The following is a 17,953-nucleotide window of genomic DNA, read 5'->3' as shown; positions in this document are numbered from 1 at the left end:
TAGATTTGTAAGAGAGGAAAGACCTCTCCCTCTCTCTCTCTCTCATCTGTCCCTAACATGTCCCCTTTTTTTACCAATAGCCCCTCACCATTTTTCTAAGCAGCTCCAAATGTTCTAATTTGTCACGTTAGAAAAGTTGCTCCATCTCCCTGATCATTTCCGTTCCTGTTTTCTGCACCTTTTCCAGCTTTGGAATATCCGTCTTGAGGTACAGTGACCAAAAATGGACACAGTATTCCGAATGCGGTCTCAATCTAGGCTCATACAATAGCATTACTTCATATATTAGCAGTTTTGTTTTTGAAACTCAACGAGTCCTTTCAGAGATACTGGACAAGGAAAGGACTGTTTCACTTTTTCATAGTTTGGGTTTCAATATATAATTAGATTTTTTTTAAAAAAATGGAATACTTACATGCACTTTTCCCATCAAATGAATGTTTGTTGAGGCAACGCATAAGGTGTTTTTAAAATGCAAAATACAGTGGAAGCCGAACACTTGTGAACTCGAACGCTTCAGCTCCAGAATGATCGAAAACCACAAGTTTGTATGACACAAGCACAACTCCATGAAACACAGCTTAAGAAAAGAATGAAGCTGATTCTTATGAACAAGAAGTAGCGGGGGCGGGGGGGGAGATTTTTTTTTGGGGGGGGGATGACCCAAACTGTCAAAGCATCAAGACAACATTCATATGTTATCTACTGTACAAAAGCAGAAAATGATACAGATAAAAATTAAAAGCCTTACAAGCGCAATCTATAGAAATACACTCAAAAGTAAGTCCTATTGAGTCCAATGTGGCTTACTTCCAGGTCAGCATGTCTACGATTGTAGCACAAAAATAATACAATGTCATGGGGACACAAACTGCTGAACTGCCTATATTCTACCTCCATAAGACATAGCAAACACAATTCTTTAAAAACTTTAAACCTATTCAGTGACTGACTGAATTCTGGTTAAATAGAGTATGAGTTTTGAAGAGAAAAATGAAAAGTAGAGTAGACTGAAAACTTATTTCTTCCCCCGGAAAGTGAGGGAGGAAAGTATATTTTTAAATTTTTGATTCACTGCGGAAGCAAGAAGAGAGAATAGTATCTACAACCAATAATCTTTTAAACATTTCTAGTCCACTTTTCAATAACATCAACATGCTTTAAAATACAGAGCAAACAACCAAACCTGAAAAGCAATATTTAACTTATGCATTAAAATAAAGCAGCAGCAGATAATACCGCAATTAAAAGCACAATACATTAAAGTTAAGTGTATGCAAATTGGAATTTTAAAAAGTCTTTTAAATCCTCATAAAGGCCAGCAAAGCAGGAGCCAGGCACACTTTCAATGGGAGGGCATTCCAAAGATGTGGGGTCACCCCAGGAAACAATATGGTCCCTGGTACTCACTAATTTCACAATTCTCACCAGTGAATCAGAGAACAGAGTGAATCAGAGAACAGAGCATCAGAAGCCCATTTCAATTAACCTTTTAAAGCTCCAAGGAATTTAAGCCAGGTCAACACCAGGAACTTAAATTTGGCCCTGCAAAGAATAGGCAATCAGTGTACCTGGTACGGAATATGAACACGATGCCTATATCTTATAAGCATTAGAGTCGCTGCATTCTGCACCAATTTTAGTTTCTGGACCAATTTCAAATGCATGTAAAGTGCATTAGAATAATCAAACCCGGGCATATATTGGACATAGCCAAATGCGTAACCAAGGCAAGATCTGTTATCTCTAAATAAGGCTGCAACTGGTAAGTAGTCCTAGACCACTAACATCACCTGCATCTCCAGGACAAGCATCCCTAGGTCTTCAGGTGGAGTGCAACCCCATCCGGAGTTAGTTCTTTCCAATGTGTATACCTGAGTTCCATCATTACAGATGGCCAATACTCATACTGATATATAGTCAATACACATACTGTCTAACAAATGTAAAGCTAGGTTCGAGGGGGAAGGTCTAATCGTACCCTCACTATGACATCATAGCATATCCAAGAACCAAAAAATTGAAAGTTAAGTGTCTGTAGATGACCTCATTTAGATTAACAGTAGTTTGTGTCTGCAGCTTTGGGCATATTTGCTTAAAATTAAGTTCTAATTAAACAAATTGGACTTTCTTCAAGTAGAGTGTGTCTATTATTGGGGTATCAGAACTTAAAGTACAGATGCACTCAACCTACATGTCATAAACACACACATTATATATACATTATGTGTGTGTGTGTGTGTGTGTGTGTGTGTGTGTGTGTGTGTCTCAATGTATAAGTTTTGCTTCAAAATTTCAAGCAAAATACTGCTAAAATCCTAATTTCCTTAAAGGCTTCAAGATTGCTTGCGATCACAATGTTTAATTTCAAAAATCTATAAAATAATTGCCTACATGTGTACATTTCTAAAGCTGGCTACAGTCGTAAAAACAACAGTCATTCACTAAACCCTCATGTGTAGGCGGAACCAGTTCAGATATATTGTGAAGGCATTTTTAAAGCAAAGCACAAAATAGCAAGTGGAATTACAGCAAATCAACTGACATGCAAGGGGATCAAAGGGGTGCTTTTAAGTAAAATTGCTTCAGAGTATCTAATCTTAAAGTTAAACATGCTAAATATAACCCACTTTAAAAGCAATGCACATGAGATTTATACAGCCGCTATTCCCAAGCAGCACTGACATCTAGTTTCTCAAATATACTAGGTACAAAATATTATCTGCATAGTTTCTAGCATACTAATGCTATTTAACACTCTGAATTACAAAGACAGAAAATTATTTTTTGGGGGGGTGACGAGAGAAGAGAGACAATAGAATATGATCCTTACAATAAAGTATCTACATATACTTAAATTCCATCTTCAGTTATTGAGTGCTATTAGAATTCTCTTCAGCACTGTCGATGTTGTTCTTATCGGATTTATCACCACTCAAAGCAAGGCTGCAGCAGCTGAATGCCAGTGTGCAACATGAAGCCTTGAAATAAAGATGGCATAGGCTTCAGACAGTTGCTCAAGTGCCAATCTGCAGGACTACGCTTCCACAAGAATTACTTGAACAGTTAAGGATGAATATTTCAAGCCTGTTCCTACCTTTCTTTGCAGAGTCCGTTCTACGTCGTGCTGGTGACACCAGCTCTTTCACAATCTGCAAGACCTGAATCATTGCTAGTTAGCAAGATCAAAGCCACCAGCTGCTCCTCTGGAATGCCAACAGGTTTCATCCCTACAGATCATTACACGTCTGCCTTCAAATAAGCTGGAGCAAGAGCGACGCAGCAGCAACTCAGTTACCTTTCCAGGGATACGCTTAGGGTGCCTGACAACTGTACAGCGAGAGGTGATGGATTTGAAGTGACTTCAGCACATGGATGCAAAAGCAACACCAGGCAGGCAACTCTCATCGCTTTCTCCATCAAGCAAGTCAGAAGTAAGCATGGCCTTTCTTCAATTAGAAGTAAGGACTACAGAAGGTGAGCATGTTTGCGCCTGCTCAAAACATGAACTTGTGCACTTTTCAACAGCACAAAGATATTTAAAGGATTTCAGCAATGAGACAGGCATCAAATCTACCGGTGAAGCTGCTGGGGGTGGGGAGAGAGAGAGAATAACCCAAATCTCCACCTTGCTGAACTTCAAGAGCCTTAGCAGAAAATCAAGAATGTTTCCAAGCATCCCAATAAGAGTTCAGTACCCATTTCATGAGCACCTGCCTCTGACGTTCCTGAACAGAAGCAGAATTTTTACACAGCACAGTGAAAAATCCTATGAGCATTTCAGGCAATGTTTCATCCTACCACCAGGGGCAGAGAACATACGTTCAGTCTGAAGCTTTCCTATTGCTTCTGTCAGGTAATCTTAATAATTGAACGCCAGCAATTAAACGTTCCAGAACATTACACAAAATGTATGTTTATCATCTGTAACACCTGCTTACCACTCTAACCCACAAAACTGAAAAAAGGAAAGGAATGGTCAAAGAACCTACAAAACAAAGCCAGTTAAGCTTGTTTTTAAAGCACTTTGGAGCCACATACTTCCAAAACCTGTATAGCTTTAAGTTCTGAAACAGAAGTGCTACAAAGTCTATAATATTCGAAGAAGACAAAATTTCGATAAAAGCACCTGCCATAACTTAGAGCACAGAAAGACCAATCTTTGGCCTTTTGGCCCTTTTTTACACACAAATACACTGTCCTGCTCCAGTTAGAAGGCTGGATTTGGAGTGTAGCCATATCAGGCAGCTACTACAGTTAGCACATCACATTTATACATGTACACAAAGGTTGACAAACATTGGGTGGCCAACTGAAGGTTTGCTTTTGCCACAATCCCCCTCACTGAAGTCACATGAAGCCTCTGAAACACTGCACAAAATCGCTTTCCTTTACAGTTCTAAGCTTGCAGCTGAGCAGGGCAATTCTGCCCAATGCAAAAATAGCAATGCCCAACAGCTCATTAGCTGGAGAGGAGCAAAGGCCTGCTTTCACTCTGCACTGATCAGGCAACTGTAGCACCCATGAGTTAGAAGCACACCCACTTGGGTCACCCTGTCACCTTAGAACTCGAGACAGGAAGAGGAAGCTTGATATGGTTCTGCATTTCATAGAATCATGGAGCTCTAGAGTTGGAAGGAACCACGAGGGTCATCTAGTCCAACCCCCTGCAATGCAGGAATCTTTTGCCCAACGTGGGGCTTGAACTCTCAACCCTGAGGTTAAGAGCCTCATGCTCTACCAACTGAGCTATCCCAAAACAAACCCCAGGCTTCCAAAGTTCGAAAGTGCAGGTGCTGCCACACTATAACTGATAAGACTTATTACAAATGTAGACCAGGTCTAGGTAGTGCCTTGGAGGGCGAGGGGGGTCATCTCACATGCCAAACAGTAGACATGTTGGTGCAACAAAAGTGGATGGGGGGGGGGAGCAAGATGCTAACCCTTGTGTGTACATATTTCTGTCTTGGTCTGACAAAAAGAAAATAAGATTTAAACAAAAGAAAATAAGATTTAAACTAATCTAATCTCCTTAGAAGACAAGCTCTGCATACAAAAAGGTCCCAGACATCTATTCCTGGTAGGGATGGAAAAAACTACAGTACCTGAAAACCTAGAGAGCCACAGCCAGTCAGATTAGACAGTACTGAGATAGATGGACCACTGCGCTGACTCCATATACAGCAGCATCTTATGTTCTTATTAGGACAGTTGGGGCAGGGTGGGGGAAAGCAAGGAATCCTAAGCACTAACTAAAGCAATCTTGGAAAACTGTCAGGATGCTATTAAACATCCGGCTTGCGACAAGCATGGAGGAAGAATGAGTGAAAGAGCCAGCATGAAACAAAAGGAAAGCTACATTAGTATTCATAATAAACAAAGTAATGAATAATTTAGGCATGTTCAGACCCAATCTTTCCTGAATCACACAACAGGTTTATGGGAGGCTGTTTCTCTAGCTTGCTGGAAAAGGGCACGATCACAAAAGCAATATATAGAGAAGTATTTGCTTTCCATGAACTCTGTGTCACCACCAATATTAAGGGCCTGTGTGTGATTAAAATAAGTTAGGTTGGGGAGGAAATGTTAACCATTTATTGAAGCAATCCCCTTTTGCTCACCAACCAGAAAGGAAGGGGGGTGAAACACAGCACTAGCTCAAGTTATCTTTTCCTCTGTAAAATGTCCTCTGTCACTCATCATTTTCTTCAAAATATTTTATTGCTATTTTATTACTCAGCCTTCACCCTAAGATCCAAGGGTGGGCTACAACATTAAATCATAATGTTAAAAATAGTTTAAAACAACTTACAGTCACATGGAATGACAAGCAATGTTTTGCATAAAGCAGGCAGGGAGGTAATCACAGCATGCAATGAGAGGGGGAAAGGAGAGTTAAAGATAAAGATTCACTCGTGTGGCACCAAACCATGGTCTGGTGTTACATCTTATGTGAGCCTAAGTCTTCACCACTGAGTAACCACTTCCAACTTCTACTTACTGCCGCTCTACTTTTTAAAGTCTTGGTAGAAATCATCAGTACAGTTGCAGATTTTACTCAAAAACCATGAGAGCTAAAAACTTAAACCTTCCTACCAAAAACCAAAAGAGCATGCCCCCAGAACCCTAGAGATATAAGAACCACTGCATTTTGTAGTGCCACCAAAATCTGCAACATCACTTCATACTCCCTTGACAAAAATTACGATTACCAAGGGCTAAAGCGAAGTAAATCTCTCTTTAGCTGGGTGTGGTGCAGCCTAGTACCCTTATCAATAAGTAACTAGCTAAAAAAACAGGAAGCAGAGAGTAAGAATAAATGAGAATTTTCCAATGGAGGAATGTAAGGAGTGGAGTCCCCAAGGATCAATATGGAATCAGTGTTTTTTACCTTGTTCATAGCTGGCCTGAGGTTGGGCTGAGTTGTGGGATATTCCTGTTTGCTGATGACACCAGGGTGACAAGAACACAAAAGAACTGAGAGGAGTTCTCAAAGGATCTTGTGGGGAATGGGAATTAAAACAGCACATGATATTCAGTTAAAGTAAGTGTAAAGTAATATTTATTGGGGGAGATCCTGATTTCACATATATGTCAATGGGCTAGTGGGAACTGATCAGGAGCAGTACATTGGGACCTTAGCTGATAGCTAGATGGAAACATTAAGCCAGCTGTGAAAACAATTAATTTCATATTAGGAATCATTATGACAGTTTGAAAACAAAACTGCCAATATCCAAAATGCCAGTCTACAAATCTATGACACAACCACACTTGGAATACAGAATTGATACTGGAGAAGATTCAGAAAAGGGACAACCAAAATAAGAAGCTGGAGTCAACCCCTTAAAGGAAAGGTTAAAATATTTTGGACTTTATAAGTTGGAGATGGGGGGAAATGTATAGGGGTCAAAAAAGAGGTATAAAAGTACCCATGGTGTGGAGAAAGCTGAAGTTTTTCTACTTCAAAATACTAAAAGCCAAGGCCATCCAGGAAAGCTAAATATTGGACACACATCAGCAAGTACTTCACAAAGCACATACTTAAGGAACCATGGAAATTCACTAGCACAAGTTGTAGTGATGACCACCAACTTGGATACATGTAAAAGGGGTTTAGATATATTCATGGAGGATAAGGCTGACAGTCCAGTACTGACAGTGAGGGGAGCACAAGTTGGGGAAGTGCTGTTTGCACGTGCCCTGCTTGCAGGCTTTCCACAGGCAATGGGTTGTCCACTGTGAAACAGCATGAAGGACTAGATGGGTCCTTCATCTGATGCTTCTGTTCTTATTTTATGCTCTGCACACAGGTATGCAGATTTTTAATTCTGCACAAGACAGAGCCATTTCTCTTGATGGCAACAGTCATGCTGTTCACACCATTCTTATACCAGGTTCACACCAGTTTAGATCAGTTAGATGGCTGCACTGAATACGGATACCTCTGATCAAGTTGACAATGAACATGTTTCTTCCACCTAAATAAAAGTGGGAAAATCCTGAGATTAAAAGCAAATTAAAATAACTGTCTGAAATGACGCAGGATGCCAAAAAACTACCAAATTTAAGCGCTCCAATGTTTGATATCCTGAAGCATATGAAAGGGTGACCTCGGTTCTGATTACTCAGCTGTCACCAAGATCAAAAATGTCTCCATTAACGTAATTAGAATTAGCTGTTCTTTGAAAAACAGCTTTTGTGGATTTTTGCCAGAAGGCAACACATTTACAGCACAAAGGACAGCCAAGAATCTGTTAGTCAACCCCCCCCCCCACTCAATGTTTATTTCAAATGCTTATAAGCAGGGGTTGCCAGCTCCAGAGGGTTGGGGGACCCTTTGAGCAGATCTGGGGGAACAAAGAAAAGGGAAGGACAATGGCTTTTCATTATGCAACACTGAACTTCACCACCTGTTTTCAATTTGGGATAAACCCAGCTTAAATCAGAATGGGCCAAGCATCCCATCTCTAGCAAAACGGGTGCAATATATTAAGAAGAGCCAACCTTCTAGTCCACACCAAGAAAGGTATTCAGTTCATTAAATTGTCTCTTTACACAACTGTTTTCCTTCACAGGTATCACTTTGCATATAGGAAATTATACAAAGACACATGAGGTACTATCACTAGACTCCTGTAATAAAATCGAGCACATTAGAAGCCAAAGAATGATAACTGGTTAAACATCATGAACAAGAAAAACATTGCTATAGGTTATCCACTTGAGAGGTGTAAGAATCTTGCTTTCAGTTTAACTGTAGACCTGTCATTAGCTACCATTTAGAGCAAACTGACGGGTAAGTACTGCTACAGCACCAAGTCATGAAAATATCAAAAAAATTCTCCAAACAGCAGCTGCCTTTACTCCACAATGAAAGATGATGCTATTTCTCTAAACTCCCAAAACCTCTTGTGACTTAAGGTCAATTCACACAACCAAATGGGTGCTTGGGGAATAAGGGTGAAAGATTGTCTGCACAGGCTCTAGAGCAAGAAAGGATATCAGAAATAGGTTTAGGTATGCAAACTTACACATACACACATCATGCTATGTATTTCAATTTATTAGCATTACAAATGCCACAAGCAAACAGATGGATATTGGCCTCAGTTTAAAGTTTAGATATTTACAAGTTAGAAATAGTATAGTTGGAAAAGATAAAAATGTATTGCTCTCATTCTGTTCAAAACCACATGGGAGAATGCTACTGGGAAGCAGGAAGTTAGATGCGAAACCATCTGTTGCCTTCATCACTGATTCTACTACATACTTACATCAATACATATTATGATTCTTCCGATATGACACAGCTATATTTGGCAAGTTATTCTCCCTTCCCCTGCTAGAATCCAAAGTAGTTATCAGTGAACAGGCACTTAGCACTTTCTAAACATCAGACTCCCACACAAGGGCCTACAAATTCTCGCACCACGCTCACCATGGCAAGCATTCTTTTCCTCTCTGGCAAGCACCTCCAAAAGCTCACTGAGAGATGAATGAGCTGCTTCCTTCTCATGCCCTATTTCTAAAAAGGGCAGCCATGATGGAGAGAACCACTCACCAATCTCCTCCTCCCACATTTGGAGCTCAACACTGACCTCACACTCGGCTTCAAATGCAAGCCAAGTGCTCAACCAACTATGCAGAGAATACTGGCATTTTCTGCTTTGCTGCCATGTTCAGCTGATATTCCTTTGCAGAAACTGTTAGTGGGCGGTTCCCTAGACCCAATGGATGGGAGGTTGCCTGCTCTTGATGGGGTAACAGTCCCTCTGAAGGAGCAGGTATGCAGCTTTGGTGTACTTCTGCATCCATGGTTGTCACTTGAGGCTCAGGTGGCCTCGGTGGTGTGGAGTGTCTTCCAACAACTTTGGCTGATGGCCCAGCTGAGCCCCAATCTGGACAAAATAAAATAACAACAAGAACTGCCAGAAAAACCACTCAAAGGGTTATCCAGAAAGATGCAATCCTTAGGATTTCCTCAGGTGAAAATCATAGAAATAGCAGTCACTCTCTCAAGATATGCCACAACAACTGCTTCTTGGACAAGTACCGCCCAAGCTAAACCCCCTTTGACAACATGACAGCTCTTGCAACCTATGAATGGATTGCTTTCAGAAAAAGATTATGTATGGACAAATTTAATGATATTTGGAATGTATTTATTGAAACCATAGTGATTCATGAACTGACATTTACTTGACGGAAATAGTAAGTTTATCTACTTACATATATACTATGTAGTTTTGTAACCTTAATTACATTTTATTGTTACTTCATTACTGTCGTTTTCCTTTGCTTTGTTTTTTATGTATTTCTTCTTCTTTTTCTTATTTACTTTAATTCACTGTAAAACGTTCAATAAAATGTTCTTTTTAGAAAGAAAGAAAGAAAGAAAGAAAGAAAGAAAGAAAGAAAGAAAGAACTACCGCCCCAAGCTAAGGTTTATCAGAGATGGCTCTCTTCATGAGAGAAGGGAGGGCTGCAGCTGGAAGTGCTCAATTTTCATTCATAAAAAGCGAAACACAGCCAGTGTGGTAGACTCGTAATCTGGTGAACCGGGTTTGCTTCCCTGCTCCTCCACCTGCAGCTGCTGGGTGACCTTGGGCCAGTCACACTTCTGTGAAGTCTCTCAGCCCCACTCACCTCACAGAGTGTTTGTTGTGGGGGAGGAAGGGAAAGGAGAATGTGAGCCGCTTTGAGACTCCTGAAGGGGAGTGATAAAGCGGGATATCAAATCCAAACTCCTCTTCTTCTTCTTCTTCTTCTTCTTCTTCTTAAAGGAACAGAATATTTTTGTGGTTCTGCTATGTCAAGAATTAATGCCAAGAGACAGAGTGATGTCAGGAAATTCCCAGTTTGAAGCTCACCTCTTTCATTAACTCATTAAGCAGTCTTAGCTAAGCCACTCAGTCTCAGGAGTTCACCTCTAATGTATTGGGGGGGGGGAATAGTGGCCTACCTGAAAACTGTTATATAGGTTACAAAATTAGATGGGGGACCCTGCATTGCTATTCCTGCATTGCAGGGGTGGACTAGATGACCCTTGGTGTCTGTTCCAACTCTACAATTCTATTATTCTATGATAACTGGAGGTCTACAGTTGGAGAGTGGGGAGAAATCAGGGCTGGTCATATACAGAGCCTGCCCATGGAATTAATAGACATTACAGTCCATTAATTTCAGTGGGTATACATCAGGGATAACTTAGATGCATAAAATCCTGAGTTTGGTTTGCATGCTAACTCACACCTTCTGAAACAATGCAGGAATCAAATTGCAGCTATCTTTCAAAGTGAGCACTTCTCTGAATTTTGTAATGCAACTAAAAAATTGAGCATAGGCTAAAGTGTAAATAAAAATGCATATATTAGTCAAATAATTTCAGCTGTTCTAGGGGAATTGCTTGGGGGGGGGGAAATGTGTATATTAGAAGAAAGGCATGCTAAATTACAAATTTTCATTTTTTAAAAAATCAGAGAACTGATGTGAAAATGTGATAAATTGAACTTAAAACTGGGGAAGTATGAAACTGAGAGAAACCAAAATTAACTGAATATGACTATCCCTAGCTAAAACTAGAAAAATAAAACAAATTAAGGGACTTATATGCTGCCTTTCATGCTATGCCAAAGCAGTTTACGATGTGAATAATTCATGTCAAGTGCTCTGAACACCCAGAAGTTCTATATAAAAGCCAAGCCTTATTATTAAGCAGTACAACTTACTTGTGAACAAACATGCTTTGGAATGAACAATATATATAGTAACAAAATGCACTACAGATGGGGGGGAACCCTCTAAATTCTGTCAACACAGTAATTTCAAGGACAGCAACCAATATTAACCTCCTGAAAAGCAAAGTAGTTCTGTCAGAAGTAAATGAATCAGTGAAAATTTTGAATTCCCTCCACCTCAATCCAATTCAAAGAGACAGCGAAGAAAGCCGGTTTGCTGCTGCCCTTATACATCAAGGTTCTTCAATTTTCTCCTGAAAAACGGCATGAATGGGACACAATTACCCATTTTCACATTGCCCAGAAACATGAAGGTAACCACACAATTCCATCTGCCACAGTTTGTTAACAAGATCAAATACTTCACTGCATGGAAATGTCTGTGGTGATATTTAATCCAAGACATAATGGGACGCAGCCACTACAAGGACATCAGCCCTTATTTAACCACTGGAAGAAACAGATGATTCATTAGGAGCACAGAGCAAACAGACAGCAGTAATAAATTCTGCCTGCTAAAGTGTGCATTTTACTTTATCCAATAAAATGCCGTTCTATCATGAGACATATTGTCAAAGGCCTTTAAATACATTTTATACTAAGCTCTTAGTAGACAATGGAAGTTTCTCTTTCAACAGTAACTCAAATAAAACCATCAACTCTGCAGGCTATAATAAAAGTAAGGAGATTCAGGGTTGATGGAGGGGACAGTGAAGAGTTACGTTTTCATCTAAACTGAAGAGAACAGAAAAGGACATTGCTCCAGTGAGAGGTCAGCAGAACACACACACCCTGAAGCATCTGATCAATAATTTGAAGAGGGGATCTCTGGAAGGACCAAGAACAGAGTATACATATAGGGATATATCTACTTGGTGTTCATCCCCTAATGAAAGGATCTTTGCTCCAGTGGAGACTTCACCCAGAAGAAAGGCAACAAGGTGATATTTTCCCCCACCAAAGGCTCCACTAGCTCCAAGATGTTCCTGAAGACATTTCCCCTTCAGTTGGCCTTCCAGGCATGATGTTTATTAGCTGACTCAATTATATTCTTTCCAGCTCTGCTAAAAAAACAATGTGCTAAGTGTAAAGTGGTAGTTTTAAATTTGTGTTTTTGTTCTTTTTATCCTCTGTTGTTTCTGATTACAAGCTAGTTTGGAGAGGCGAACAGCCTAAAAAATAAAGAGCTTTCCAGAGGGGTACCAAGTGGATATAACTCATAATTAGTAAAAGATAATCCATACTGGCTGAAGAAGAGATTTGCACAATTTATTGTCAGGGTGCAGTACAAGGCACATAAAGAAGGCAAGTTTTATGGCCTTTGTCATTTCCGTTTAAACTAGGGTTGCCTTATATCCGGAATTTCCCAGACATAAGAACAAGCACAAAGGAGGTTCCCAGTCCGCTCACAGATGCTTTTAATATCAGTGGAAACAGTTGGTAACCGCCTTCAATTTTAACCTGAAGATTGCCACTTGTTCAGTTTTAATTTTAATTTGTTTGAATTACTTGTGGGATGTATCTTAATTTACTGATCACTTGTTTTTATGCATTGTCTTACTTGTATGACATTAGTCGCTCTGAGCCCGGCTTTGGCCAAGGAGGGTAGGATATAAATAATTTATTACTATTATTATTATTTATTATAAATGTGTTCCTAAGTCTTGACGTTTCCAATAGCTAAATAATTCTCTGTGACACATTACAATCCTGGGATTGCAGTTCTAATGGATGTTTGCTTAGCACACTGCAGGGAGTTCAACATACATATAAAGGAGAGGAAAACAAACATCTCTAGCCACCACCCAAGACACTGCAAAGTCTAAGAAAGTTTATGAAGTCCTTGCCTATGGAGAAGGGAGTGTGATGTTGAAGGGCCGAACAGGCCTTCAAAGGGCCACTGCAACATCAGATTGAACTAAAAAGGTAAAGGTAAATGACCCCTGGATGCCTACCGTATTTTGCGCTCTATAGGACGCACCAGACCATAAGACGCACCTAGTTTTTGGAGGAGGAAAACAAGAAAAAAAATATTCTGAATCTCAGAAGCCAGAAGAGCAAGAGGGATTGCTGTGCAGTGAAAGCAGCAATCCCTCTTGCTGTTCTGGCTTCTGGGACAGCTGCGCAGCCTGCATTCGCTCCATAAGACGCACACACATTTCCCCTTACTTTTTAGGAGGGAAAAAGTGAGTCCTATAGAGCAAAAAATACGGTAACTGTATTCAACAAGCTTCTTACTGAGGCAAATTCAAATCCACTATTTAAAAAAAAGCTCTTCGTAACAAGCAGTCCCGTACTACACTAGCAACTGAAAGGCAGACGGAAGAAGTCATTCCCTAACAATATCTATCATAAGAATTTATATACAGTGGTACCTTGGGTTACGTTACCTTCGGGTCACATAACTTTCGGGTTGCGAACATGGCAAACCTGGAAGTGTATACTTCTGGGTTTTGCCATGCGCGCATGTGCAGAAGCGGTGCCTCAACTTGAAGACTTTTCAGCATACGTACGGACCCCTGGAATGAATTAAGTGTGTATCTGGAGGGTCCACTGTACCTTGACTTTGATCATATTCATATGATCTTACAAATATTATCATATTCATATGCACTTACAAAAAAGTGTAAGTACTTAAAAAGAAAATTAAAACAGCCTAAAATGGTCAGCAGGAATAAAATTGCTACCTAAAAGGCTATAGAACACATTACTACTATTCAGGTGTGCCCACCGCTTCGTTTACAAGCTATTATCGTTTTGCATCTACTATATGCCTTTCTGGTAGTATTTATTACTGCTGCTACATTGTTAGCTCAACCTTTTCCCACAGAGCTAATAGCACCACTAATGGGCATCTGTAGTTCAGCAACATCTTAAGGCCCACAGATTCCTCATCCTTGTATTATAGTTTTTAAAAAGGCATTCCAACAGGATTGCCAATAGTATAGCTGGTACATGAAACTAGAATCCCAAACCATTGACGCATTGATACATAATACAGAAACCAGCGGTGTGGTTTTCCCAGAAAATTGGTAGTTTGTGCGGGGTAATTTGCATGGGGAAATGTTCTGATGCTCTGGAGAGTGATCTAATTTAGCATGTTTGCTTTACTTGCATTTGGTAAACAAAGCTAAACGCCAAGCTTGCCTAATATCATTATTTGCAGTTGGCATCCATTCATTGTCACTAATGACTTTTTGCAACAAACGTCTCTGCAGAAATTCAAGTACTGTACTGGAAAATGTTCTAGAAAATTTTCTGCCCCATGTCACCGATTTAAACATTTGCAAATGATAATTTTAGAACTCCTGTCAAAACAGACTATGCACAGGCTCCATTGTTTAATTTTTTTATCTTTTCTCAGAGAAAGTCCACAGCTGGTACTTGAATCCTTTTGAAATTGCTTGAATCATGGTACCAATTCCCCCCAGAACTTTCACCTGCTCTTCTAAATCAATGTTGTTGTCCCCAATCAGAAAGGACATAAACACAGAAAAGTCACAGAAAAGGTTCAACTGAAAATCAATTACCAGAGCTAAAAATAGCTACAAGACATTTCACATAGTGTTCTAATACAAAAACCAAGAGATAAGCATTTGAAATTTGAAGATAACTGTGGGTGCATTAATTATTCATCTTAGGAGGAGGGCATGTTCAGCCTGTTCTGCACAACCCATGTATTTACACACACAACGTGGCTATTCATTCTGTGGCTGTTATTATTATTTTTAAATGTGATTGACAGTATCAATGTGATTGACAGTATAAAAACACAAAAAGCACAACATAGTAACAAAAACAACACAACACAGACTTCATCAGGACCATCAGACTGCAAATCTCTGCATCATTGTTACAACTGCTGGGGATCATAGCAGAGGTATGGTAACTCAGAATCTCATGGGCCCAATCTATGTAGCAAGTGCTCGCTAAACATCATGAAGTGGGAGTAGGAAAACCCCAGATCAGACTACTTGTTCATCCAGCCCACTACAGTGGTACCTCGGGTTACATACGCTTCAGGTTACATACGCTTCAGGTTACAGACTCCGCTAACCCAGAAATAGTACCTCGGGTTAATAACTTTGCTTCAAGATGAGAACAGAAATCATGCAGCAGCGGCGCAGCAGCAGCAGGAGGCCCCATTAGCTAAAGTGGTCTTCAGGTTAAGAACAGTTTCAGGTTAAGAACAGACCTCCAGAACGAATTAAGTTCTTAACCCGAGGTACCACTCTACTGTCTAGTCTATGCTGATTGATAGTGATTTTCCAGGACCTCAAGCAAAAGGTCTTTCACACCACCAGCTACCCAGTCCTTGGAACTGTCTAATGAGCGGCATGAGGAGCCTGCTGTCTACTACTGAGCATCCCTAGGGATGACCATTTTTGAGCTACACATTTATAGCCCTCATTATCAACTTTCATATTCTTGTCTTGTTCACCAGAATATACATTCTAATTTCACTGGGCAAAGACCCATCCCGTCCTGCATTCTTTAACAGAAGGGGACTAAATAAATGTTTTAAAAGTCATTAACAGCAGTAGTTACTGCTTTTCTTATGTAGTTATGATCGGTGCCACATATGAAACAAATGTACACCCTAGATTACACTTACATCTTGCCTTTCTTCTGTAGAGCTCAAGGTGACATACATAAGTTTCCCAGCTGGTCTCCCATCCAGAGTCAACTTGTTCAGTTTTAGGAAGGTGGCTGCAACAAGTATCTTATCCACGGTCCCCAGAATCCTCAGCAACAAGCTGGGTTTTTAAGGCAGACAAGTCAAATTAGATAGCGTTCCTTGGAAGCAGCAGGTCGGAAAATCACGACTACCAAGAAACCAATTCTGGTGTTATTAATACAATTATTTGCTACAATAGGTGTAATTATGAGTTTCACTATGAGTTTCACTTAACCAGCAACATGGCATAAAAGGGGGGAAATTACTGTTATATAATTCAGATCCAAACCCCACAGTAGAGTAATACTTCTAACTAAAATCTCATACAATAATGAGCTCAATACTTTGTGACATTTTTGTTGGTCCTAATAAAGGCATTACCCTACTGAGACTGTTGAATTTTCTAATAAACCAATATAGCTACCTATGATTTTTTTTGTTTATTTAATTCCATTTTCTTCTTATTTCTGCCCATAGGAAACACTTCCTATATTTACTGGGTCAAGCAACTGTTTTCTCTGCTATATAGTCAGCACAAGACAGCAATTAGCTCGAGGCTGCCCCATGGACTAAAATGGAGAGTTAAGTCAGAACTTTTCAGTTATAGACTTCCTTTTTTCCCTTTTGGAGGCAGTACAAATATTCTGACTGAACTGTAATTAGGAGGCTTGGCATTTGGAGAGTATAATGCTCCAAAGGCACCATTATTGCTACGCTTGTATAGGCTCCAATTTTTAAAGACCAGTTCCCGTGTTCTTGCACATCAGCTTTTGTACTTTTTCTTTACAAAAATATTTAGGGAGAAAAACCCTATGCATCACCATTCTGCAGACTAACACTCAAGGAGCTTAATAATAAATCACAGAATACAAAGCAGCAACAGAGTACACATCAGTAACGGAACTTCTGAAAAGCCAGCTCCACAGGCCAAACCAAAGAGCACAATACCAAACCATAAATAAACTAACCTACAAAAACCCGGGGACTGAGGAATCTTAGCAATAGAGGTGGAGGAATTTTCACAGTTAGGGATTGAGCCTCAGAATAAGCCACCCAGAGAACTTCCTTGGGAATAGGCAGACTTTCAGGTACGTGACTCTCTAGGCGCTTGAGGGTTTTGAAAATTAATGCAGGAACCAAATAGGGACAGATTAGTTTTCTAGGAGGGGCTGGAGGGAAAGTAAGTTTTGGAAGCATAAAGAGCTGTTAGTAACCAGCAACTACATTATGAACCCAATACTTCTGTGTTGAGTCAAGGCTTTGTGAAGCTTGACTGAACCACTCATATGACAGCAGAAGGTAAAAAATCAGGCTATACCACAGAGGCCTCAGCCCCAATAAGACTTGAGCCTTGATATACTGAAATGTAGAGAGGTCTTCCTATAAGCAGTATCATCTGTCATTCAGAACTTTGAGGCCTGGGGAGAGTCAGGTTTACACCACCAGTAGAGGCTGCCAGCAGCCAGCAGCAAAGATTACAGGTAAAGGGAGAGAATGCAGCCCAGAGAGAAAGCCAAAGAACCAAACGATCCTACCTATGACTGAATAGCATAGCAGGATGCAGTGAGGGGAGCCAGGCAAGGCAACAGCTATAGCTTCACTCAGCAAACCACTTGCCTAGGCTTCCAGAGACAGAGAGCGACACAGCAAATGTGCAGCAGCACATGTAGGAGCACCAATATTTTCCATCCACTGAGGAAGGAGACTGTCCCCAAAACATTACCAAGCACAGATATGTAGTCATCTCTGTTTGGTATCATCACAGCTACTGACTGTATAAATTCACCATTAGGCCCACATTCACATCAAGCCACAGCTATTCTACAAGAGGCAGTGTTGGCAGACCAACAGGATGAAACTAACATGGTAGAATCACTGCTGCCTCCTCTACCTCCATCACCAAATGCCTCAGTAAAAACATTGTGGTAATCATCCTAACTATGGTTAAGAGAGACATTTAACTACCTAAACTATAGTTAAGAATTTGCTGCGAATTCAGGATGTGAAACAACGGTTTGAAATGAGTTTGCAAGCC

General features: G+C 40.2%; 1 protein-coding gene across 7 annotated transcripts in view; it reads right to left on the bottom strand.

Annotated features, from left to right (window-relative positions):
- Positions 1-17,953, bottom strand: part of USP6NL (USP6 N-terminal like) — a 141,843-nt gene that overhangs the window by 109,652 nt on the left and 14,238 nt on the right. The window contains exon 1 of one of the 7 annotated variants that reach the window (XM_082238810.1): positions 3,098-3,185. The exons of the other annotated variants lie outside the window; for them this stretch is intronic. Coding sequence (XP_082094936.1) covers positions 3,098-3,170 — 73 coding nt within the window. The 5' untranslated portion in view covers positions 3,171-3,185. Of the gene's footprint in view, positions 1-3,097; positions 3,186-17,953 lie in introns of those variants that run through there. 7 annotated transcript variants of the gene reach the window in all.

This window comes from Podarcis vaucheri (genome assembly GCF_965113315.1).
Source record: "Podarcis vaucheri genome assembly, chromosome: 10".
In the NCBI taxonomy this organism is placed as follows: domain Eukaryota; kingdom Metazoa; phylum Chordata; class Lepidosauria; order Squamata; family Lacertidae; genus Podarcis; species Podarcis vaucheri.
The sequence above is the reverse complement of the archived record's forward strand: the minus strand, read 5'-3'. Positions and strand labels throughout refer to the sequence as shown.